Raw genomic sequence first — 23,365 nt, 5'->3', positions numbered from 1 at the left:
AGCCGTTACCACGATTGATGGCCTTCCCTGGGCGTATTCCCAATATGTTGCCATCGTATAGTAAGAAGACACTGAGTTTAAGACTTTTTTCCGCGAGCAACAGCGTAATTGTGATTCGTGCGGGCGTCCCAAAATGGTTATAGGCTTCTTCCCCTCGTGAACTTCGAGATGTGTACATGCCAAATTCGCAAACAATTGGGTTTCGGAGAAATCTCCAACGGAATCCAATCCCACACCCCCTCAGCCTCAGTCAAACTCTGACAACACCACATTCCACAATCACACGAAATCTGCCTGCTAAGCCGCCGAACGGGATGTAATCGACGACTTTCGTTCTGGGAACAGACGACGACCCTTCTTAGACTCCTTTCCGAGCCTTGACACCAACAACGGGTCTCAGGATCCATCAAATAACCCGCCTTGCTAGCTCAATCGGTAGAGCGTGAGACTCTTAATCTCAAGGTTGCGGGTTCGACCCCCGCGTGAGGCTCAAATCCTCACCGCGATTGGCAAAGCCACTCTTCGGGTTAACATTTTTGTACTTTCTTTTTGTTACAGATTGTTGAAGATGCGTCTACTTTTGTGTTTTAGCACTTACGCGTAGTGCAATTTTTGGTGGCTTAGATGCTCTTCGGCTCGGCGTGGAGGCAGGTAGGCAGAGGTAGCCAGGCGTTTGACTTATTGGCCTTGCTTGGGTGGATCGAAATTGTAGCGCAAGAATTTAGAGTTTGAAGGGTTTCCGTCGCCGCTTGCCGAACGTGGCCTCTTCGGCATCCGTACATATCGACTATCTTTTTCGACGTCATAGGTGCCATGAGACAGTCTCACTTTCCTTTCGGCCACGAGGTTTGTCCTTGTGTGGTATGACATAGATTGTGACGATGACTAGTCACGGACGCGTTCATCCGTACTTATAAAGTTCCTTCCGTCTTTTAACTAATGCCTTCACAATCCCAACTTGAGTCCTCACCAACTCGACTGAATACCATCATCGTGCCTCTCGTATTCTTGCTGTATGAAGTATGGGTCAGGCTAATCTACACCAAGATCCATGAGAGAACGAGGTTGACGAGAAAGTTGAGTCAATCACGGAGAAGAGAGAGAGAGAAGAAAAAAGACTTAGCCATTAGATAGTTCGATAAGATAGCGATAACATTGTGCACAAAGGTTCGCAGAACTAGTATACGCTTTCCGAGAGCTGTAGTCCATTGAAGTATCAGATAAATGACAGTATCCCCAGATGCAGTTCTGATTCTCATTACAGTGGGGGTCTTGGCCAAAGTATATACGGAGTAATTCGAACTCCCGGCACTGCCGGTCAGGGGATCGGCTCCCACATCAGTAATTCACAGGTCCCAAGAGCTGACTTAGTATACTTCACTTCAGTGGAAACCTTCCACAGCACCGCACGCTCCGCGTCTAATAAATCCGAATTTATATAAGGTTCATCATGACTCGCAGTTGGCGCCGACTTACAATTGCAATTCCGGCAGCTCTATCTGCAACAACAGACAGCCGCAAGATGCCATAGACTATTTAAAGGACTGGCTATATCTCGTCGTCTCTATAGAGGAATTCCATTCACACAACCGCAGTTGACACATCGCTTCTAACAGATCGCCTCTAATCGAACCACGATACATCCTACACAATGTTCTCTCACACTCTCGTTCTTTTGGCCGCTGCCTTGGCTTCTCTGGCCCAGGGCTTGCCCACCGAGCAGCTCGACGCCCGGCAGACTGTATGTTCGATAAACGAGAAGACTTGGACGGCTACCATGACGGGGACGTGCTCCATTGACGGAGGTCCTGCCATGACGTGTGATCAGAGAACCGATCTCAAGACGCTCGTCGTGAAGAAGAATACGATGTTGAGCGCCGCAGGCCTGGGTAACAACAAATTCGAATGCAAGGGATACCAGTCGGTAAGTACAAGATGTCGCACTTGTTTCACGTCCGTCGGCTTACATAGTTATCCAGTGGCAATGCTGCTCTTCTTAGAGTATGGCACTCAGCGTGGACACGAGCTTGGAGACATTGCATTAAAGCTTGGGTGTTCGTCACTGGCTCCTGTAGATCAAAAGGAACAGAACGATTTTTTGAAGGACTCGACTTCAGTAGATTCGGATGGAAAATTAGAGTATAACAACCAATTCAAGAGAACTATTCATTCTCAGCCTACCTTATCAATCTTCTTGTTTCTTAGAGTCTTGAGGATATTCAACACCTAAGAAAAACAACACGCCGCAGTCTATAACATCCCTAAGCACCAGCTCTATATCCCCCCCACCTAGACAATAATGGAGGTGAATAAGCCTAGCCTGGTTACTAGCGTCGAATAGGTGAGCAAGTTCGGGTTCAGATACAACCCTCACATCAGGGGAGCATATAAGAAAATATGCGGCAGCTTGAGGACAGATAATAGATTTCGAGAAGCTTTTGCAGACATAAATCATTCTCTAGATTTTCACCATGTATTTACTTTCTGAGCTTGCTTTTGTTGGTATCAGATGCAATTAAAACATTGAGAGATTTGGAATCATTTCTTTCTTGCCGCTTGGAGAGAGCGCAGCGAGTTCTCATTACTGTACATTCACAAAGGCACCCACGCAGTTGATACGTTGTCGAGTTTCAGCCCCAGATATCCGAAAACAGCTTGCACAATGGCTCCTACAGGCTCTTGGCGAGAATGTAACCTAACTGTTACGCCAACTGCAGTTGGTCCCTGTAGGCGCGTATGCCAAAGTCGAAGGTAACGAACGCGAACACTGTTCTCTTGAGGGAAAAGCTCCTTGTTAATGATCATAGATAAATCATGAACGATACCGATAAGCCATTCCAAGATTAGAAGGCCCGTGCTCAGCAGAAAGACCTCACTTGACATATGCGAATGGAAGCGGATACCGGTTTTGCGAATGTCAGTAGAAAATGTGGACAACCTGTGTCGTAATCCACTCGGCATCCCATTCATGGTACGACGAGCCTGAGCAACTCATCGGGATTAAGTATTGGATGATCGGACTTTAACCCAATATTGAGGGCTTTAGGTGTTCGGACAAGCCCCGTTGGAGAATGAGCTCATGAAGTACTCAGAGTCAAGACAGACTCCACTGGCAGTGAGTAAGGCATACCTATGGACTCATGGAGTACATGACGAAGATTCCTCGACATGGAATGGTGTGTCACGGTGTGTGCGCGCTTTAAAAATTTGATCTGATAACGGCCAAAATCCGGGGCAGCGTGGGCACGTTCCTTTGATTACTTGGATTCCCTCTGTTTTGGCTCCCACCTGCTTTTCATTCCGAGCTAGAGTTCCGAGCCCTCTCCACCAAAACCCGCCGCGCTTGCCGAATCAAATTCAACCGAGGTCATTGTGGCATCCATTCCAATGCCGAACAACCTGAACTCTCCCACCAGGGAAGCAAAGACAGATGCACTTCTGCAGCGGTGCAGCTCCATGGCGCTGTGGGAGCATCGGCCCGCCGCCGGCAGCAACGCCATTCTTTTATTGCGTCGCACAAACATGAGCCGAAGGGAGCTTTTACCTGCTCTAACGAGACGAGTCCCTTAGGCGATTACCTAGCTACATGACAGTAAACCCTGTGACCATCCCATGGCATCCATCGGCGTGTGCCGTTCGGTAAAAACCAGCACTGCAACGGAGCATCCACCTCGGCGCATGAACATGGCTAATTGGGACAACGGCTTTGGGTTCTTCTTGCAGCTGCCAGCTGGACTTTATTTTAGCGTTCCCTGCCCGTCTGTCTGCTACCTTTTCCTCTTTCCTGAACCTCTTCTGAACTAGAGAGAGAGCGATTTTTGGGGGTGACTTGTATTTTAGTCGGGGTTTTCTTACAACACCAAAGCTCCTCCCACTTCCTAGAGGGTCCCCTTTCCTGCCTGTCCTTCGGTTCTTCACAAGCTTGGCCATTGACGTGACGTCGAACAGAGGAGAAACCCACATACAAGCTTTCCCAACCCGCTTCCTCTCTTCCTCTGTCACTTCTCGCCCTCCGATCTTCGGGATAAAGCTTTACCACCGACACCGAGCTCGAAAACAGTACCCTACCAAGAAGCTTGTCTCGCACAAACCCCTGGTCGTCGTGAGACTGTTTTCGGTTTCTTTTACCGTCCTCTTTACTTTTTCCTTGGACGGAAAGAAACCACCAACAGATCGGGTTCCTCGAGACAACCAAAAAAGCCCACCCCAAAAAACAAAAAGACGGCCAACACCTCGCCCATCATGTCCACAGAAACAGCCGACCAGGCGCCCGCCGTCTCCGACCTCCCCTCCGGCGACCCCATCCCCGCCGCGCCCGCGCCGCCGACCGCCGCATCACCAGCCTCGGTTACTCCAAAAGGCACGACGAAGAAGCCTACCCTCGCCCAGATCCTCGCCGCGATGCCCTCCAACGTCGACGCCTTCGTCGCCCACCTGAACCGCTGCTTCGCCACCCCGTCCGGCATCGACGCCGTCCTCTGCTGCCTCTGCTACACCTCCCGCTTCGCCGCCTCCGTCATCGACTCCCTCAGCGTCTCCGCCCTCCGCCACTCGGCCCGCAAGCTCGTCGCCCTCGCCTTCTCCCTCCCGCCCGACACGACTATCCTATTGAGCAAGGCGCCGCCCGCGGCGGCAGCGGCTAGCCGCGGCATGCGCGTCGCGGGACACCTGCGGGCGCTGGCGTCGCTTCTGAGCGAGGCGCGCACGATCACGAGGTTGTGGTCGCTGCTGCCCCTGTACCTCTGGCTCCGCCGCCTCATGACGACGCCGGCCATCACTGAGGAAGAAAGGGAAAAGGGCACAAAGGACGCGTCGGAGGCGGCGCTGGATCGGGCCCTCTCGTGGCTGCAGGTCGTGGCGTGTCTGATCCTGCAGTCGCTCGAGAGCTCGTCGTACCTCGCGTCCAAGGGGGTGCTGCCGATGACGCCCAAGCAGCAGGGGACGGCGGCGCGGTGGAGCGTGCGGTTCTGGAGCGTGTTCGTGGGCAGCGAGCTCGGCCGGCTGGCGATCGAGAAGCTGCGGCGGCGGGCGGCGATCCGGCGCGGGGAGCTGGAGGTTGGTAGCGAGGAGTACAAGGAGTGGGCGGACGTCTGGGGCAGGACGCTGGCGAGGCAGGCTTCGTGGTTCCCGCTGACGGTGCACTGGAGTATGGATAAGGGGTTCGTGCCGGAGATGGGGATCGGGTTGTTGGGGAGTATCCCTGGTGTTGTGCAGATGCGGCAGCTGTGGAAGGAGACTGCGTGAGAGGGGAGAGCAGCTTGGGCCGTTGGACGCTGAGAACTCGAATAAGACTGGAAACGGGGAAGAGGTGCATATGAGACGGATAGACGCACCATGCCGCTACTATCGAGACAGCTTTTCTGTGTAAAGCTTCGTGGTATCAGAGTCTGTTGTGACGCGGGCGATCTGCTCGCTGGTGTTGAGTACGAAATTTTCTTTTCATGTTTATGATACAATAGATGTCAATATATTTCTCAAAATATCAGAATCCCAAGCACAAAACGCTATGCCCATCTCCGCCTCTTTTCCCAGTCTAAACGCCAACCCCCCCCAAGATCAGACCACACTCATGTGTACACGACGACTTCACATGGGCATCCTCCTTACCTCCTCCATCGTCCAATACTTTCTCATATTCTCCGCCCCCAACGTCTCCACCTCTTGATCGAGGTGCGTCCAGAGCACCTCCCCCCAGCTATCCATCTTCTCCTTGAGGACGCCGAGCTCGAGCTCCGTCTCGCGGTCGCGACAGGCGCGCAGGTAGGCCTCGAACTTGTCCATGCCGTCGTGGATCTGCTTGTGCTGGCGGAGGAGCTCCGCACCACCGCCGCGGCCGCCGGTGCGGAACTCGGGCATGCGGCGGGCAAGCATGGGGAAGACGTGGGCTTCTTCGATGCCGTGGTGGGCCGTGAGATGGCGGGTGAATTGCAGGCCCGTGTCGAGGAATTGCTTGAGGGACATGTTTTGGGGGCGGCGGCCGGTTGAGGCTGCTGTGTGGAGGAGGGTCCATTGGTGGCGGAAGTGGTTGTGCTGGGCTTGAGGTTAGTCTTTTTTTTTTTTTTTTCCTCTTTGAGGCAGTGTGGACAGTGTCTTGTCTTGTCTCATTTGCTTTAGGTGTGTGGGAGGATTGAGGATATTCAGGGATGTGTGAGGTTTTGAAGGGATGAGGGTGCGTGATGAGATTGGGGCGCGTGAGTGAGTGGGTTTCTTACAAAGTAGTTCATCTTTTCTGCCATTTGGTTGTAGACTTTGAACTCGGCCGGGGTCAGAGGTGGTAACTCAGGCTTCGCTGGAGTGGCATCCTCCATCGACGGTGCTGCCGCCGCCGGCGTTGCTTGTGGTTGTTCAGTCGTGCTGGCAGACATGGTGTTGAAGGTACGGATATTCCGAAGTTCAAGGATTGGGTAGTGAGTTTTTGCGAATGCGCTGTGCGCCGGGAAGGGATGTCGATGGGGTCTGGAGATGAGATGAACTGCGCGGGTGCGGCTACTTTGCGACAAGATTCTGCTTGCAGGCGCTACCACTTTCATGGTATTTGGAGAAAGGGCAGTTCAAAGGAAGTTTCGTTCTCTGGCTTATTTCATGGAGGGGGAGGGGGGATGATCTTTGGAGGTTTTATCCTGGGATCATGCGCGCGCGGGAGACCACGCCGCCGCCGCCCCACCATCCGAGCGATATGCTAAGGCTTGTAGGAATTGCCCGCGGCGGGTAGACTAAACTGTTTACAGACGGAAGTAGGAAAAGTAGCCCCTGCAAGTACACCGCGCGGCTGACGGTGCTTGGATTTGGGGTTTGTTCGATTGGCCACCACTCCCCGCCAGATTCTGTGTTGGAGAGACATTGGAGACTGGCTAGAAGCCCACTTTGCTCCTAAGAGCAGAATCAGATGCCAGCAACTTCACGTTTTCTCTGGAAAAATATCGTGAACTCGACTGAGGCATTAAATGGAACATCTCATTCACCGCATTCACGACTTCTGGTTTCTCAATGTGACCGACCCATGGGTTGGAAGAGATTTCATTTCGGCCTTCGCAGATTGGTTGGTGACCCTCCTTACTCAGCTCTTTGAAAGCGGAAAGCAAGCGCGAAGGCGGGCGGCGCTGCGGCAGTCGCATTTTCCCGACTCGCTCTTTGACGTTATGAGAATCCACATATTATTCTCATTTATCCATCCGACCGCTACCGCGCGCGTTCCATTGGTAATAATGTAGGTAGGAGACAGAGACTCGGCCTCCGATCTTGTCCACGCCGCCCCGCTCCGGACCGGTACCCATCCGGAGTGCTTTCCCATATCCGATAGCGGGTCTTCTACTCACGCGGGCCCGGTCTCTCGGCCCGTCTACGGCATCTGCACTCATCACGTGTTCGTTAGGCCATGCGTGCATGCGGGGGCAGATTTGCACTGCACTCTTAACTCACACCAGCTCAACAGTATGCCACCTTAGACTTTATCGAGGCAGATAGGTGGTAGTCTTGTTTCACGGCATTGGACTCCTCGGCTGCTTTCCATTGGTCAGTACCGCTCCCTGAAGCTCGGTCGATTCCGCGGTCCGGCGGTCCCCACCATCACAGGCAGCAGCAGGCAACAGCACGACCAGACATGGGCAAAGGGAGAATTCGACAAGCAACGTGACTTCGTGGGAATCTCGCGTCCTGTGGTCGAGCCTCTGCGACTGTTAGGCGCCATCCTTAAACCATTTGAACTTTACCGTCGAGACGCGTTGCAGCCTAATTGGAACCACAAATATCCCACGGCCGTCTAGCATCGATCCCCATCCTTGCCTCTTAGCGATCCTCAAGGCGGTGCTGTACAAGAGCTCGAGATCTTCCGCACTAATAGATCGAAATCCATCTGCAATCCCATCGTCTCATCATTCGTACCATCGTGGTCAGGAATTGGATCGAGGCTGTTTTCATCAGCTCTTATCATACTCGGTCTCTGACTGCCACAAATGGAACTGGCAGCAGCTAATATGTCGACCACGCTGACTGTCCGCGAGCGGCTCACACTCTGCAAGTGGGCCGACAGCCTACCTGGTGACATCACTCCAACCCTCGCGCGCGGTGCGGAATGGGTCAAGAGCGAGTTCGGAAAGGATGTCCCCGAATTCGTCATCCGGACCGTCCTGGACCGGTCGGACATGACGGATGACTTTCAAGCCTACGTAAGACTTCCTTAACCAACCCCTATCATGGTAGTATAGTGGCTAACAATAAGGAAGAACGACGGCGAGATCGCCCCCCTGATACGCCCAGGTTTTGGCAAAGAATTCTGGGAGATGCCCGACGACGATGCCGCGTTCCCCAGCGCCGTGCAGGAGTGGAAGGCATCCACCCTGACGTGGGGAGAGATCGCCATCTTGTGGTTCGTTGAGAAGATCACGAACAAGCCCGATTGGCATGTCAAGGTCTTTGATGAGGAGATTGTTGCAAAGTGGAAGCAGGAGGTCATGGCTGTTGACTGGAAGGCTGTGGGTCTCAAGTATGCTTATTTCGACGACGATTTGTTTACCTTTGTAAGTACTAGGCTGCATCTGAGACGGCTTCTCGTTGAACAGCGACCCCTAACCTGCAATGCAGGCGCTTGCTGAGCTCCGCGAGAAAGCCAAGCTGTTCGAAGCCACTGGCCTGATCCCCATCTTCGATGCCTCGTCCGCCGTCATCAAGTCTGACAGCGCCATCACCCCGGAAGTAAAAGAGGAGCTCAAACAAGGCGTGGCCGCTCTCGAAAATATACCCGAGAACGAAAAGGACTGGCATCCCGGTAGCGACGGCAAGGTCTTGGACCTCGTGCACCCTTCTCTCTGGCCTCTTGTCTTTGGAAAGTCTCGCATCGTCGCCGCTAAGCGCATCCTGCTCAAAGACACGCTGGCGGCCTGCGGCACAGGAGACGTCATCCCCGTTCCCAAGAAGAGGTATCCCGACCACCAATCCTCCGACGACCTGTGGTCCGTCAAGTACCAGTGGCTCCCGTGCGACATCGACATCGAGGAGGGCAAGCCGAAAATCATGAGCTACATCAACAACCTGCACCCCCAGCATCATGCCAGTCTCTACACCACCATCGAAAAGGTGCTCGAGAAGGCTCTCCCCATGTGGGATCTGGTCTACAGGTGGCACGAAGACTACGAGATCCTCCGCATCCCCTGTGAATCAGCCCGGACACAATGCCTAGCGGAGTGCAGCCGGTGGTGTTGTCCCGAAAACCGCCCGGTAGACCCAGACGAGGCCGAACGTGACGAGGACGAATTCAACGACGACTCCGGCGGATATAGCGCCGAGGAGCCCAGCCGCGAAGTCTGGCGGAGAGACAAGATCTGGTTTGAACGCACCCACCCAATCGAGAAGCCACCGGTCCCCGCGTACAAGCCCATGGAGCTGCAGCCCAAGGACATCAACCTGACCTCCGGCTTCTTCAATCATGCCGACCGCATCCAGGTCATTGTGAAGCTCGCCAACATCCACCTCACGCCCGAGAAGCCGACGTACGACGGCGGGTCCTGGCACATTGAGGGCCAGCTGAACGAGCACATCGCCGCCACCGCGCTCTACTACTACGACAACGAGAATATCACCGACAGCCACCTCGCCTTCCGCACCGTCGCCGACAGGGAGGAGCTCATGGGGGAGCTCAACTACGAGCAGGGCGACTTCCACACCATTGACCGGACGCTGGCGATCAACTCCGTCGCGGACACGAACCAGCGCCTCGGCAGCGTGCTCACGCGCGAGGACAGGCTTCTCGCGTTCCCCAACGTCTACCAGCACTGCGTTGCGCCGTTTGAGCTCGTCGACAAGACCAAGGCGGGCCACCGCAAGATCCTCGCGCTGTTCCTCGTGGACCCGAGGATTCCGATAATTGGTACGGCGAATGTGCCGCCGCAGCAGAGGGGGTGGTGGAAGGAGGGCGCGGCGCCGGGAGACCGGTTGGGGACGTTGCCGCCCGAGGTTACGGATATGGTGTTTGATAATATGGATTTTCCGATTGGGATCGAGGAGGCCAAGAGGATACGGACTGATTTGATGGAGGAGCGGACGACGATTGCCGAGCAGGGGATGGGGGTGATGACGACTATGGAGTGGAACTTTTGCGAGCACTGAGTCTTGCGGAACCGGGACCCCGTTGTGTTGTGTTCGTATCGAAGGAAGGGGACCGCGCAGTCGTAGCGGTGAAGGGAGAGAAACATTGGAAGCTGTGTTGAGACGTTTGCTTGATCGGCCTGAAAGTTGACACCAGATATGTCAAAAGCTGTGCAAATCGTGTCACCCCAGCCTCAGCTCCTGACTGCGGTTGTGGTCCGATTGGACGATCTGACGGCATCCTGCAGTCCCGCAGTAAGACAAGTGGATTTTGTCTCATGTCGTCTGCCAATACGTTAGCTGCCCGTGAAACATCGAGAGTCGATGCCAGGGCACAAGAGCCTACTCATAAGGTTCGTCTCATTCAGGAGTACGCGTTGCTTGTTAGAAAATATGGTATAAATCTTGTCCCTTAACAAATTTGTCTCGATACTCACCTCGTACCGGCACACATTCTGGTGTCCTTCATGTCGGCCACTGAAACCATCTACTCCCAAACGCAGCAACTCATCGGCCTCACTTCATCATGCTTTACTATCTCATCCACAGCTTCAAGTCCAACAAGGACGCCGAACCTAGCCTCGAGCCACCAAACCACCAAGATGTCTCAACCTCTGAAAAATGGCTCGCCCACAAAATCCACCAACCAACAACCACCACTCCCACCCTGAACCTAGAGACCGCCACCGCCACCGTTGTCGACGACCTAAACCCAAGCCTCACCAACCTCCGCACCGTCGTCGAAAATGACCCCCACCTCGCTGTCCTAGCAGACCAAATGTTCACTCAAGCCGCCGCCCTCCAGCCCCGCGACCCGACAGAGCAACCCGCCGTCCAGTCCTTCCGCCAGTTCCTGCAGGTCGTCAACGTCATCATGCGCTCCGGGCCGCAGTTCTTTGACCGGCCGGGTAATGAGGATGCCATGGGGTTCGTGGCCGCGCCGATCAACGCCTTGTTGAATTATCCCATGGGCACGGCGGCGGGTTACGAGTTCTTTCGGAGGTCGGAGGTAAATGAGGCGATGGGGAAGGTGTTAAGTGCTTGGGGCGAGTTTCTTGCTTCGGGGGAGTCGAGGGGGTGTTTGAGGGCTTGGGTGTCTGCTTCTGGGCAGGTTGTGATGGCGGAGAGGGCGAATGGAAGGTTGGAAGGTGGAGGGTCGGGGTTTAAGGAGTTGTTTGTTTGTCCCGATGCTGAGGATATGGAGACGCTTGGGTATGAATCGTGGGATGCGTTCTTTGTAAGGCGGTTTCGGGAGGGGGTGCGGCCTGTGGAGTTTCCCGATGACGAGGACCACAACGGCGGGGAGAAGCTGTCTGTCACGGGCAGCAGTGGCACTGTTGACATTCAAGTCGACGACAACACCTCGGTCATCGTCAACGCGTGCGAGTCGGCGCCGCTGCAAGTCGTATCCGACGTCGCCCTACGAGCAGACGTCACGCTAAAGGGCCAGCCGTACTCCCTCGCCGGCATGCTCAACAACAACGCGCTCGCGCCGCAGTTCGTCGGCGGGACGATCTACCAGGCCTACCTGAACGCCTTCAGCTACCACCGCTGGCACGCGCCAGTGGGTGGGCGGATCGTCGAGGTCGAGATGATTCCGGGGACGTACTTCAGCGTCAACAGATACCAGGGTATAGCCGCGTGTGACAACGACAATGAAGACACAGATGGTCCGGATCCGCAGGCGCCGTGTAGATCGCAGGCGTACACCGCTTCCGTGGCGACGCGGGCGGTGGTGTATATCCAGGCGCGGAATCCGAGGATCGGGTTGATGGCGATTGTGTTTGTGGGTATGACGGAGGTGTCTAGCTGCGAGGTGACTGTACGGGCTGGGGAGGAGGTTGTGAAGGGGCAGGAGATTGGGATGTTTCACTTCGGGGGCAGTTCGCATTGTTTGGTGTTCCGGCCGGGTGTCGAGTTGAGGTTTGTTGAGAACCGATTTCCTGCGGGTCTTGAAGGGAATAATAGGGTCAATAGTGCGCTCGCTGTAGTTGAGTAAGAGCGAATGCTGGTGCGATTCTATACGCATAAGTTCAAGGCATAGACGGATTCAACATATTTAGTCTCTGGCTGAGTGATACTTCTAAGCACCCCCCGGATGTGAATCTGAGTAACTAATAGAATGTGCCGAAGAGATGTATTGCCTCAGACATATTTTGTAAGTAGTACACATGATCGAAATTTCGTTCTCTGACTGGTGTAAATATCAGAAAGATCGAACATAGACGCCGTGTACCTGGGGTTCGTGATGTAGCACGACAAGGGAAAGGGGGTTCTGGGTAGCCACGCACTTTTCATCGTGGTACTTCAGAGGCCATCTCAATAAACGACAAGACCTCAACGAATATGCAACGCATTCCTCCTTGTCTCGTCCGTGAACCAGAACCCAGCCGGCGATACCGAGTCTTCGGGTCTCATCAGCATTTCCCCTTCCATCCATCCCTGGACGAAGCAGGTGCCACCAAACCTGTACACAGTCTTCCCATCTACACTGTCAACCTCTTGCAGCAATACTGGTACAGAACACGTCGCTATCACAGCCAAGAGCCACGGCTTGTCGAAAGTCTTTTCAGAGATGTAAGAAGGCAAAAGGGCCATGTACCCCTTTTTCGTGATACAAAGCGTCCTTCCTCGAAGCACGGACTGTACGATATCAAACCACCAACGCCCTTCATAGCTGAAAGGCCTTTCGTGCGTCGGGATATGGCGCGACTTTGCAGTAATGCAGTCGTAGTGAAGCCACGCGCTCTGCTCCTTGGTCTTATTGAGGCGAGCACTCAAGGCCTCCAGCTTTTCTGGGTCCTGTCCGCGGCGATTCCAGGCCGAGGTCACGTCGCCGTGGAACATGGCGATGGCTGCTTGCAGAGGATCATCGTACGGGTTGGCTTCGCGGTCTTTATAGATCTTTGGTATGGCTGCTGTCCACTCTTGGAACTTGTAGAAGGCGTCTGGATCGGGTGGATGGAATACGTGTCCTGAGGGGATTCTCCCTGGGTCTTCGATGATTTCATCTATCTCGTCTATGACAATGCCGCGACAGTTGAGAATGCCCTTGTTGAAGCTAAAGAGTTCTTCAAAGTCGCGAAGCTGTCCAATTCCTCCATCGGCGGAGTAAAGCTCGCCGTCCAAGTCGTCCATCAGCCTCATGGACCTCATGGGGATCCTCTCTCGGCGGACGAGGCAGCTTGTGGCTGCTGGGACGGTCCAGTCGGGACACCACGACGGCATGAGACTGTAGAAGTTATCGACGTTGTGCCATGGCTCAGAGGCGGCGATGATATCGAGACTTCCGTGCTGTCTTGACCAAGCTGTTGCGAAGTCAACAAAGACTTGTTGGCGGCTTTTGTTATAATCCAGCTTGAAGTCGAGCCCCTCCTTATCCTGCGCCAAATTCCACAGAGCAAAGATCTTGTCTCTGCCGTCGGTTGCCTGGAAGTCTCGTGTGAGAATGGCGGCCTCGAGAAAGCCAGGGCTGTCTTTCCGGACGGTGGGTGAGAAGAACGGGGAGTAGAGTTCTCCTCCGGCCATCAGGTGCCTAAAGTAGAAAAGTTTACGGATAAAGATGAGCTCGTCGTACGATAGACCGAACTGGTGTAGCTGCGGGTCTGCGCTCATCATCTGCGTCCTGAGAACGGGGTTGAAAGCAATCATGGCTTGCAAGTTGTACGCGGCGGCGTCGAGGGACCCGAAAGCGACGGCTTTGCGGTTGTCGACTATCACTGCGGGATCTGACGAGATGGCGACTTCTTGGACGACCCAGACTCGTCTGAAGTACGGACGGCACATGAACTTGTACAAAGCTGCACAACGCGCAGGATAGAGATCCGGGCCAATCTTGTTCCCCTCTTTCCCGATATTGTACTCACCCTTCTTATTCATCTCAATCTTGAGCTGGTCCATCGGCTTAACAAAGTCCAGCGCCATATCGGTCTCGTCGCTGTGCTCGCCGACGTAGCAGATGACTTGGGATGCGCGGTCATAGATGTCAAACATGCGTGCAACCTGTCTAGTCCGCTCGGCAACGTTTAGTTGTTCGATGCACAAGGCATCGATCCAGATGGGCGTTGACACTTCCTTGCTCCGTATGGTACGCAAAGCCTGCTCTAGGTTCCGCCGGACCTGCATCCTATGGCCGTTGACAACGATCTCGACTGTATCCCCGGCGTTGCCCCAGGTATACGACAAAGCGTGGTAGGACACTTCGCACACCATCGGGCAATGGGCCAGATGGGCGATGACTGGTGCCTCGCGGTCCTCTGAAGGTGTCACGACGAGAATACGGATCTCGCCGACGAGCATGTCGAGCGGCACGTAGTCGAGGTTCGTAACGGTCGCATCGTTGGATGGGCTTTTCCCTAGCTTGATTGGATAGATTTTGGGCAAGGTGAACCGGAACGGTGGCTCCGATTTGTCTTGAATGTAGTGCCAGGTCTTGTCCCATTTTCGATACTTTGATTGGATCCTCTTTTCCACTATGCCCCTCTCCAGCAGCTCGGTGACGACCTCGGTCATGCTCACGACCTGAGTTGCCCTTGCGTACATTGAGTCGAGGAAGTCACGGGTCCAGTACTCCTTCTGATCTTCTGCTGAGGAGAATTCTTCGAGGCAGATGTGCCGAATCCATAATGTCACGGGCAGGCGGTGACCGCGAAAGTATCTGAGAAAGACCTCCAACGCGACTGGGACGACGAGTCCCTTGCCATCGATCTCGATGACATCCCTCAGCAGCCGATAGCCTCTACTGTCTCTGATAGCGATGAACGGCCCGGCTTTGGCGAGCGGTCGTACTTCTATGCTGCATCTTACGTGGTTCTGTGGATCGCTCTTGTCGCCGGGACACGGATGGAGGATGAGGAAGCGCTGCTCTTGTGCATCTCGGTCGATGGGCGAGTATTCGTATTCCGGTATGTCTAGTTCCCAGCGATTTTCCAGCTCCCTGCGCAATGAGTTCCCAGGGTATGTCATGGCAATTTGGACAGTCGATCAATAAAATGTCAAATACTCCGTAATACCATGCCCTATGCACCGAGACTGGACGCGATTCCTAGCCCACGTATGTCAAACATTGAGAGTGTCGCGGTGGGTTTCAGTTAAGACCTGGCATTTCATCTTTTAATAGGCATCAGCATTCGCCTGATTTAGTTCCATAACTGAAGGAAGTGGCAACTTCTATTCGTAGAAATCAAATGGCTATGCATAAGCGCTATTACTGCATAATATTTCGAATCCATCCAATGAGCCGTCATGCAGAATATAGTACGCATTGCCAATTGAAAGCATTCGGCACGAAACATAAAATCTACATTCAAACAGTAGCCTAAACTGGAACAGTTTATTCCAGTACACGGTGCGCAATTATACAGATTGCCGCATGCTTCGGAAATTCGAAGTCTGGCACTCAGAGTAACAAGACTGTGTGATGACACTTCTTGCTTATTAACACCGCACACTTAGTTCGGATCCAGAATGGAGCACCATGACATTAGAGCTGTTGAATAGTGACTGGCATGGTTTGTGAGCTTCTAGAAAGTGCGAGGAAATCAGCTATGTTAGCATCGAGAAGTTGAATCTACAAACTGGGTTGAGGTTCGGGCTTCCGAAATGAAGGGTCAAATTGTTTGGCAGCAGGACCACACATATCACTCTGCAGAGATTGCGCCAAGCAAGAGTTGAGTTCCTGATGTCTATGGAAACTCCGAGTGTGCCTTGAATCCTGGATGTATGTATAAGTCATGTAATTACTAAGGTAATCGGTGGTTCATCTGAAAGCACTAGAGTTGTAGTTTGCTTGAACTTACTCAATCTTATCGCTTCAATATCAAATGGTCAGTCAATTTCCCCAGTCAATTTCTCCAAGTGTAAGGGCGTTTACGTTAATTATGAATATGAGAATCCTAGCTTTTGTCGGCATTTTTACGTCGTAAGGTACTCCCGGGCCCCGGCCCCAAGTTTTGTGAGATGCGCTTCAAGCCCCAGATAATAGACATTCTAGTAAGGTTCGAGGCTCGATAACTAATTTGACCTGGGCTGCAGCTATCGCCGCAACATTTCCCAATCTAGCGAACGTTTTCCCGTCATTGTGCTGGTAGTATTACTGACGGATACATGAATCGCCGAAAACATCACTAATTTTCGGATATCTCAATTTTGGAAACAATGGAGCCTGGTTGACATTTTTGTGTTTTTATTTATTTTTCTAGTTGAGGCCTAGATTTCTGAGCTTTGCTATTGCACATCCACTACTCATCAAAGATGGTGGCAACAACAGCACCAGTGAGAGTGACCTGACCAACCTTACCACCCTCAGCCTCGGTGATGATCTTACCCGAGACGAGGTCGCGCTTCCAGATGACAACGGTGCGGTTGTTCTGGTGACCGACAGCGATGAGGTCGCCGGCCTTGTTGATGGAGAACTGGCGGGGAGACCAGCCGCCGGAGGGGGCAAGCTGCACCAACTCGAGGGAGCCGTCGTCCTTGATGGCGAAGGTGGACATCGTGTCTGAGGGGCCGGAGCCGAGGACGGGGGAGTCGCGGAACGAGACATCGCGGTTCGAGACGATGATGAACTTTTGGTCGGGCTGGGTGAATTGTCAGTCAAAGAGTTCCACAACCACGATCATTACCAATCCGGATGTAGAATGCGCCCGCTGGCCCTAATTTGGGAGATGCATAAGGCCGTGGGGGCCGACCCAGGATTGAAATAAAGCCTAGAAAAAGATCTGCGACAGTGCAGGGGGTGGGTTTTTCACAAAAAACAAAATAGGAAATGGAGACCCAGAACAGATGAAAAAGAACTCAAACTCACAGTGATGGCAATCTCGCTTGTCGGGGCCTTGGTGGCAGGGTAGTCGGCGTTGACGGAGGGGATGGACGAGATCTTGGTGAAGGCGAGGCCGGTCTCCTTGTACTCGACCTTGTAGGAGTAAATGTTTTGGTCGAGCTCGCCGTTGAAGAAGAAGACGACGTCGCCGTTGGCCATGGTCTTGAAGACACCGTGGCGGGGCCCGACGCCGGGGCCGGTGACAAGGCCGTCGACTTCCTTGATCGGGGCGACGCTGTTCGGGTCCTTGGTGTAGACGCGGACCCGGTCACCGCCGAGGTCGGCGAGGAGAACGTACTGGTTCTTGGGGTCGATAATAACGTGATGAAGGTAGCTGAGATCCTGACGGGCGGTCACCGGGCCGGGCTTCTCGAGGGTTGGGTAGAACTCCTGGAGCGGCGCGGTGCCGGGGAGAGCTCCCTTATCGCCCAGGGCGATGACGGAAACTGCGCTCTTGTTGCTAGTTGAGACATCGTGTTAGCTTGAAACATGACTTTTGTTTAATGTCTTTAAGGTACAGATTGAGTTGCAGGTCAAAGTCCGAATAGCCGGTGGGAGGCCTTGCGGAAGTTTTCCCAGCGACGCTTAACTATCCCACCGGAAGCGCCAAAACAAACGACACACGGACACAACAGCAGTGCTTATTTCGACGTTGGCAATTTGGGACTTACTATGAAGCAGTAACATAACCGCGAGCACCAGACTCGGTGGTGACAATCTCACCAGCGACACCGCTGGCGGGCGCCGGGATGCGAGCGATGCGGGTCAGGGCGCCTCCATCCCCGATAGAGAAGGAGTTTAGTGAGCCGTTGGGAACCGAGTTGGAGCCCCGGTCGAGGCAATAGAGGATACGGTTGGCCGAGTCCAGGGTGAGCCAGGCTGGGTTCACCTCGCAGTCTGCCGACTTGGAGGCCACGGATAAGCTCGCGTTGGCGCCGGTGGTGAGGGAAAGGGTTGTGACATTTCCGCCCGAATCAGCCGCGTAAAGGGTGACGGCGTTGCAGGAGGCCGCTAGAAAGGCGGAACCTGCCAAGAGGCTCTTCATGGGTGAGGTGCGCATGGCGGATGGATTAGAAGCCGATCGTGTAAGCGGAAAAAGGGTCGATATGAGAGAAAAGAATGTGCTCAAGTGAGTGAATGGGAAAGGATAAGCAAAATGAGTGGATTGTGGTGTAATGAGCGAATGTGGTGAGGTAGAAAACAGGCAGGTCAATCGCAACCGAGGGGTGGGTAAACGGCGATTTAACTGCAAACGAGGTTGGCGATGTGAAGGATGAGAATGAGTGGATTCGGACTCTTTTAGTCCAAGTCTTTTGCTGAAAAGAGCGATTAGAATTTCTGCTTCCTAGTCTGCCAAGTCTTCGCAATAGTTCTCCCTCATCTAGGATCGTGAACCTGAGGGGATTCGAAACCTGTTAATATACAAACCAAAAAGGTAATGAGTGCAATCGGATGGCCCCGAGCTTCAGAGTCGCAATTGCAAAGCCCGACTTCCCAACTGAACCTGCCAAGACTCTTCTGCCCAAGGTGCCGGTATTCACGGAGATTTCAGGGGCCCTCCAGTTTTTGCCTGTCGTTCCTCAGTTCTTCTGACTCGCTTTTCGAAGGTTGTTTAACAAGACGCCTCATCGCCAAGACCAAGCAGTGTGGTGAATGCTATAACGGTCAAGAGCTAAACTCCGCGTGTACTCCCCAAGGTGGTAAGGGTCAAAACTCCGCGAGTGTGTGGGGGCCAACAGTTGGCGTTTGCCATTCCCCTCGGTGTCGACTATTGCCGCTGCTACACGCTACGCCTGCTGTGCCTGGTCTGAAGACATCTGGCGCCTTTTTGCGCCCCAATGACAAAACCTTAAAAAACGGGCGCCGGGGTGGTCGGTAGTGCCGAAAAGGGGGACGGGCTCCGGTTCCAGAATGACGGCGACATAGAGAAGACGCTTGGGAGCTAGGTTTGGCCTGCTTCATGGGGTGAATCACCCGGACAAGGTTCTCTGCTTTGAGTAGGTCAAGAGGCTGAGCGGTCAGCGCCAAGACCTAATACAGAACCAGATTGATTGATATGATTAAACAAGGCGTGATTGATACTTCTCCCTGGCTTTCGAGTCTCAATGAATGGGTCGTGGAGTCGTTGAAAGTGGAACAACGCTAAGTCAGGGAGGGGACAGACGCCAAGATCGGGTAGCACCGTGGCCCTGGCTTCAAGAGATATTTGACTTTGAGACGGATATCGAGTGTAAGGCGACGGCCGAGGATCCGAGACCGATTGCCATTCCCCAAGGCGTCTCTACGAGAATATCCGTATGAGTCTTTAGAGGGAGACCCTCAATGGGATGGTCCCATATATCCCGCGCTAAGTATAAGACGAACCCGTGTACAGGCTCGGATACTGATTACAGACTCCTGTCTTTAAGCCTCACAGCTCAAGTCTTCAAGATCTCCATCTTTTGATCCTTACATTCGTTTCTTTATTACCAGGCTGTATAGACCTGTACATACTACAGCTATGGATTCCACATTCTCTCTTAGACGCTTAGCCGTCGCTACACTCCTTTGTGCTTCTCCCGCTCTCGTCAGCGCGCAGGCCGAGAACAAGGCCGCCGCTCTCCAGTCTTGCTTGACGACCGCCGGTGTTCGCAACGTCATCAGCACCGATGCCACCTGGGCCGATGAGACCACCGGCTTCCAGAAGCGTATCAAGGTCGACCCGGCCGCCATCTCATTCCCCGAGAACAAGGACCAAGTCGCCCTGTCTCTTGACTGCGCCCGGAATGCTTCCACTTCGGCGTCTCCCCTCGGCGCTGCCCATTCCTTCCAGGCCTACGGCTTCGGAAACCCGGGGAGTCTGGTGATTAGCATGGCTGCTTTCAACTCCGTCTCCTTTGACGCTGCCACCAACCGTCTCACCTACGGCGGTGGTACCCACGTTGGCCCCGTCCTCAAGTACCTCTGGGACAACCACGGCCGTCACTTCCCCCACGTCCGCGGTGCTCACGTCGGTCTCGCTGGCTCCAGCATCGGTGGCGGATACGGCTCTTCTTCCCGCCACCTTGGTACTCCCATGGACAACCTCGAGTCTGTCGAGTACATGCTGTACAACGGCACCATCGTCAACGCCGCTAAGGGCTCTGACCTCTTCTGGGCTGCTCAGGGTGCCGGTGCCTCCTATGGTGTCCTTCTCTCTGTGACCACCAACACCCACAAGCCCCTTTTCGAGACAGCCGTCAACTTCACCATTAACGGCGGCCAACTCGACTCTACAGCCGCTGCCAAGGCCGTCATCGCCATCCAGGACTTCTCCCTCTCCAAGGACTGCCCCGATGAGCTCGCTCTCCGCTGGTCCCTCAGCGGCCCCCCTTACACCGGCACCGGCTACTTTTACGGCAACCCTGCCGACTTTGACACCGTCATTGCACCCCTTGTCACCGCTCTCAAGGCCATCGGCAGCAACGCCACCGTCGCAAAGACCGAGCTCCCTTTCTGGGACATGGAGGTCGCCGTCGCCGGCGCCGGCATGAACCAGCCCAACGGCGGTACCCTCGGTGGCCGCTCCTTCTATACCCAGGCCCTGACCATTACCACCGACCACCCCTTGACCGAGGCTCAGGCCAAGACCCTATACGAGAGCACCACCATCGCCTTCAACCGCACCGACCTCCGCAAGTCCGGCTTCCTCGACCTCTGGGGCGGCGTCTCTCGCGACATCGCCGATGCCGACACCGCCTACGCCCACGGCAAGAACCTCTGGCTCATCCGCTGGGAGGCCAACTCCGTTGATGCTACCTCCTACCCCGCCGACGGCACCACCTACATGAAGGGACTCATCAAGCCCTTCGAGGATGCTCTCGTTGCCGGTGGCGCTCCCCTCCGTGGCTTCGTCAACTATGCCGATACCGAGCTCTCTGAGGCCGAGTGGAGCTCCCGTCTCTACGGCTCCAACTTTGACCGTCTCAAGCAGCTCAAGACTGTCTACGACCCCGAGGGTGTCTTTGTCAACCACAAGCAGGCTATCCCCCTTCCTTGAGCGGTGTTAGTAGACTTTTCATGATTCTTGGATATACTTTGGGAACAGCAGGGGAAAAATTGACAGAATACCAATTATTTCGAACAAATTACCAAAGCTTTGATTTCACTTTCCAATCTTCTTCCAGAACCAGTGCCAACAATCCGTTCCAGTGACGTAGTTTCAATTGTGAGCATGCGATGTCCACGTCTCGACTGAAACCTCGTTCGAGGCCTCCACCTTCGTTTCTATTATTCGCATGCTCGTTAGCGATGAGGTTTCAAAAACTCTCCGTCTAAGGTGTCCATGCTCTCCAGTATGAGTCGCGTTCACGCGTAGCTTACTGTGTGCGGAGAAGAGCATGATGCTTCTCCAAGTTCTCCCCTCCATTTCCGCGGGGTAAAATCCACAGTCCACAAAAACACACAAGTGGAGTTCCTTCGGTCGGCATTCTCACGAATCACTCAGCCCCGGCTAAATGCAACTTGTGGAGGCGTGGGGTCAAATCATCTCAAAGGCTCAACTCACTCTTGGCTAAGTTGGGCTTTGGAGAGCCATCTTTGATAAATATTAACCTCATTCTTTGTTTCCCAAAGTTGGCTGTTGATTTGCGCCTGATTTCTTGCATTGATCACCAATACCAGTTGTTCTTCAAACTCCGAGTTCACAATGCCTCAAGTTAGGAATCCAATTCTTCCCGGGTTCAACCCGGATCCTTCGATATTGAGAGTCGGAGATGATTACTACATCGCGACATCAACCTTTGAATGGTTTCCCGGCGTCCAAATTCACCACTCGAAGGATCTGGCAAACTGGGAGCTCGTCACAAGACCCTTGAGTCGCAAGAGTCAGCTCGACATGCGAGGGGACCCAGACAGCTGTGGTGTCTGGGCCCCTTGCCTTTCTCACGACGGCGAGAAGTTCTGGCTGGTCTTCACCGATGTCAAGCGTAAAGACGGCTCCTTCAAGGACACCCACAACTACATTGTCAGCGCGCCAGCCATTGAAGGGCCCTGGTCCGACCCGTTCTACATCAACTCGTCCGGCTTCGACCCGTCCCTCTTCCACGATGACGACGGCCGCAAGTGGTTCGTCAATATGATGTGGGACCACCGCCGCCGCTTCCACGCCTTCACTGGCATCGTGCTCCAGGAGTTCGACCCGAAAGCCGGAAAGCTCATCGGCCCAAAGAAGAACATTTTCCGCGGCACCGAGCTGGCTCTCGTGGAGGGCCCGCATCTATATAAACGCAACGGATGGTATTACCTCCTAACCGCCGAGGGTGGCACGGCGTACGAGCACGCCTGCACCCTCGCTCGTTCCCGCGATCTCTGGGGTCCGTACGAGCTTCACCCGCAAAAATACGTCATAACGTCAAAGGACGCGCCCGATGCGGCGCTTCAACGCGCTGGCCACGGCGATATTGTGGACACGCCCGACGGAAAGACCTACATGGTTCACCTGACGGGGCGTCCCACGACGGAGAAGAGGCGGTGCGTTCTTGGACGCGAGACCGCGATCCAGGAGGCGTACTGGGGTGACGATGACTGGCTCTACGTCAAGAACGGCCCCGTACCGTCTCTGTACGTCGAGGTACCTGGTACCAGAGATGATACTTCGTACTGGGCGGAGAAGAAATACACATTTGAGAACGGCCTGCCCAAAGACTTCCAGTGGCTGCGGACGCCGGAACCCGAGCGCATCTTCTCAACCGAGGACGGAAAGCTCACGCTCATCGGGAGGGAATCGATTGGATCTTGGTTCGAGCAGGCGCTCGTCGCTCGCAGGCAGACACACTTCTCCTACGACGCTGAGACCACCGTCGACTTTGCGCCCACCGATGAGCGCGAGTTCGCAGGGTTGACAGCGTACTACTGCCGCTACAACTTCTTCTACCTGACCGTCACCGCGCACGAGGACGGGAAGCGCGAGCTGTTGATTCAGAGCTCTGAGGCTTCGTGGCCCGATAGCGACCTCACGATGCCGTTTCCCGAGGCGGTTGCGCTGCCTGATACGGGCAAGGTGAAACTCGCGCTGACGATTCGCGGGCCGAAGCTTCAGTTCTACTATGCTCTCGAGGGCGAGGAACTCAAGGCTATTGGTCCGGTGTACGATGCTTCCATCATTTCGGATGAATGTGGTGGGCACCAGGCGCATGGAAGCTTTACGGGTGCTTTTGTTGGTGTTGCTGCGTCTGATTTGAATGGGACTGCTAGACGTGCGGCTTTTGATTATTTTACGTACCGTCCTGTTCATGATGAGACCGACCGTTATGATATTTAATAAAGATTCCCTATCGTCTCCGTCTGTACGAGGGCGCTGGCCTTATATTGTACGTCAAATTTTGGCAAGGCATGGCAGAATCAAACGGTTCTGGACTGAAATGCCTATTTGAAATGAATATCTCGAAACATTCGGTTTTGGTAGAACGATGCAGTCTCATGTAATAGGCGTTCCAAGTCTTCGAA

General features: G+C 54.1%; 9 protein-coding genes across 9 annotated transcripts; 6 read left to right on the top strand and 3 right to left on the bottom strand.

The window, feature by feature from the left end:
* Window positions 1–1,651: 1,651 nt before the first annotated feature.
* CCOS01_02004 (uncharacterized protein) lies at window positions 1,652–2,000 on the top strand (the record flags this gene model as incomplete). The annotated part of the gene is made up of 2 exons (XM_060450196.1): window positions 1,652–1,924; window positions 1,980–2,000. 2 exons carry the CDS (start codon window positions 1,652–1,654, stop codon window positions 1,998–2,000), a joined length of 294 nt encoding a protein of 97 aa, XP_060318846.1.
* Window positions 2,001–4,242: 2,242 nt separating this feature from the next.
* On the top strand, window positions 4,243–5,244 carry CCOS01_02003 (peroxin 11C; the record flags this gene model as incomplete). Its single annotated transcript, XM_060450195.1, has 1 exon — window positions 4,243–5,244. The coding sequence occupies one exon, from the start codon at window positions 4,243–4,245 to the stop codon at window positions 5,242–5,244; it is 1,002 nt and encodes a 333-aa protein (XP_060318845.1).
* A 342-nt stretch (window positions 5,245–5,586) lies between these two features.
* On the bottom strand, window positions 5,587–6,530 carry CCOS01_02002 (uncharacterized protein; the record flags this gene model as incomplete). The annotated part of the gene is made up of 2 exons (XM_060450194.1): window positions 5,587–6,030; window positions 6,213–6,530. 2 exons carry the CDS (start codon window positions 6,528–6,530, stop codon window positions 5,587–5,589), a joined length of 762 nt encoding a protein of 253 aa, XP_060318844.1.
* Window positions 6,531–7,952: 1,422 nt separating this feature from the next.
* CCOS01_02001 (uncharacterized protein) lies at window positions 7,953–10,101 on the top strand (the record flags this gene model as incomplete). Its single annotated transcript, XM_060450193.1, has 3 exons — window positions 7,953–8,165; window positions 8,223–8,516; window positions 8,581–10,101. The coding sequence occupies 3 exons, from the start codon at window positions 7,953–7,955 to the stop codon at window positions 10,099–10,101; spliced, it is 2,028 nt and encodes a 675-aa protein (XP_060318843.1).
* A 505-nt stretch (window positions 10,102–10,606) lies between these two features.
* Window positions 10,607–12,079, top strand: CCOS01_02000 (uncharacterized protein; the record flags this gene model as incomplete). Its single annotated transcript, XM_060450192.1, has 1 exon — window positions 10,607–12,079. The coding sequence occupies one exon, from the start codon at window positions 10,607–10,609 to the stop codon at window positions 12,077–12,079; it is 1,473 nt and encodes a 490-aa protein (XP_060318842.1).
* A 338-nt stretch (window positions 12,080–12,417) lies between these two features.
* On the bottom strand, window positions 12,418–15,045 carry CCOS01_01999 (uncharacterized protein; the record flags this gene model as incomplete). Its single annotated transcript, XM_060450191.1, has 1 exon — window positions 12,418–15,045. One exon carries the CDS (start codon window positions 15,043–15,045, stop codon window positions 12,418–12,420), a length of 2,628 nt encoding a protein of 875 aa, XP_060318841.1.
* A 1,274-nt stretch (window positions 15,046–16,319) lies between these two features.
* Window positions 16,320–17,960, bottom strand: CCOS01_01998 (YkgB; the record flags this gene model as incomplete). Its single annotated transcript, XM_060450190.1, has 3 exons — window positions 16,320–16,658; window positions 16,886–17,360; window positions 17,572–17,960. The coding sequence occupies 3 exons, from the start codon at window positions 17,958–17,960 to the stop codon at window positions 16,320–16,322; spliced, it is 1,203 nt and encodes a 400-aa protein (XP_060318840.1).
* Window positions 17,961–19,400: 1,440 nt separating this feature from the next.
* Window positions 19,401–20,918, top strand: CCOS01_01997 (FAD binding domain-containing protein; the record flags this gene model as incomplete). The annotated part of the gene is made up of 1 exon (XM_060450189.1): window positions 19,401–20,918. The coding sequence occupies one exon, from the start codon at window positions 19,401–19,403 to the stop codon at window positions 20,916–20,918; it is 1,518 nt and encodes a 505-aa protein (XP_060318839.1).
* A 648-nt stretch (window positions 20,919–21,566) lies between these two features.
* On the top strand, window positions 21,567–23,180 carry CCOS01_01996 (glycosyl hydrolase family 43; the record flags this gene model as incomplete). Its single annotated transcript, XM_060450188.1, has 1 exon — window positions 21,567–23,180. The coding sequence occupies one exon, from the start codon at window positions 21,567–21,569 to the stop codon at window positions 23,178–23,180; it is 1,614 nt and encodes a 537-aa protein (XP_060318838.1).
* Window positions 23,181–23,365: the final 185 nt, after the last annotated feature.

The sequence above is a fragment of the Colletotrichum costaricense genome (genome assembly GCF_030867565.1).
Source record: "Colletotrichum costaricense strain IMI 309622 chromosome Unknown Scaffold_2.1, whole genome shotgun sequence".
Lineage (NCBI taxonomy): Eukaryota > Fungi > Ascomycota > Sordariomycetes > Glomerellales > Glomerellaceae > Colletotrichum > Colletotrichum costaricense.
This window is presented reverse-complemented; position numbering and strand designations above follow the sequence as displayed.